This window comes from Chaetura pelagica, unplaced genomic scaffold (assembly GCF_000747805.2).
Source record: "Chaetura pelagica isolate M959 unplaced genomic scaffold, ChaPel_1.0 scaffold368, whole genome shotgun sequence".
In the NCBI taxonomy this organism is placed as follows: domain Eukaryota; kingdom Metazoa; phylum Chordata; class Aves; order Apodiformes; family Apodidae; genus Chaetura; species Chaetura pelagica.
This window is the reverse complement of record NW_009954099.1, coordinates 363,137-364,083: the sequence shown is the minus strand read 5'-3', so window position 1 is coordinate 364,083 and position 947 is coordinate 363,137. Positions and strand designations below refer to the sequence as shown.

Below are 947 nucleotides of genomic sequence, written 5' to 3'. Positions count from 1 at the left end.
ATGTGCCCAGGTCGTGTGATAAGCAAGCTGCTCTGCTCCGGGGAGAAGGAGGTTGACCTGGCAGTGCAGAGTGCCAAAGCTGCCTTTCAAATCTGGGGCCAGATGTCGGGCATGGAGAGGAGCAGGGTGTTGCTGGAGGCTGCCAGAATCATTCGGGTACGTTGTGGGAAGCTCACAAGTCTCCCCTTTTGGAGAGGGGTGCTTCTGTCTTTTAGATTTCTTGTGGGTTGATGTGGCTTCCAGCAGGACTCCCAAAGCCCCAGGAGGAATGCAAAGAGTTAAAACCTACCTCTGACCAGAAGAGACAGTTGCTTTGGGCAGGGCTTGGGTCTTAGCGCTGTGTTCAAGGACAGTGTTTACCTTCTCTGCTTAATTCTGTAAGAAGACATAAAACCGAAGCCATCTGGTTGGGATCTCGAAGGGCTTGTCCTTCCTTTCACAAGTCCACAGATTCAGCTTCACTGCACAGGATTTCAAACCTGTGTAACTGTCACATTGTTGAACTTCCAGCTTCCCGGGCGCTGTTGTCACGTGATGGGAGCGTGTCTTGTTTCAGCAAGAAAAAAATTGTAGGAATGCTGGTTTTTATCTTAAACCCACGGGAGAGAAAGGATTACAAGTAAGCTAGCTGCAGCACAAACTGCTTTGTGAGATAACTTGTTCTTGGACACCAGATTTAGTCTCCATCAAGGCACAAATCTATAAGAAACCAGACCTCCTTTCCCCAGTGATTTATGGGATGAGAAGATGGTTTTTCCTTCTGCCAGACTTCTGCTTTTGCCAGAGCTCTGCAGCAGGTTCCTGCCTGGGAGGTGGCCTGATAAAGGACCCTTCCCAGCTGTGTTGCTTTATCCATCCTTCACTGAGCCCTCTGGTTCCATTTTGATCCTGCTCATTGCAGTTTCTCCCAGTTTAGTTCTGCGAATTCTAATAATTGTTTGCCAGCT

At 48.7% G+C, this 947-nt stretch overlaps 1 protein-coding gene across 1 annotated transcript in view; it reads left to right on the top strand.

Moving 5' to 3' along the window:
- ALDH9A1 (aldehyde dehydrogenase 9 family, member A1) overlaps positions 1-947 on the top strand; it is a 6,606-nt gene continuing 5,659 nt past the window's right edge. Inside the window, exon 1 of the mRNA XM_010002340.1 lies at positions 1-156. Within this exon, the coding sequence (XP_010000642.1) occupies positions 1-156 (156 nt within the window). The remainder of the gene's footprint in view (positions 157-947) is intronic.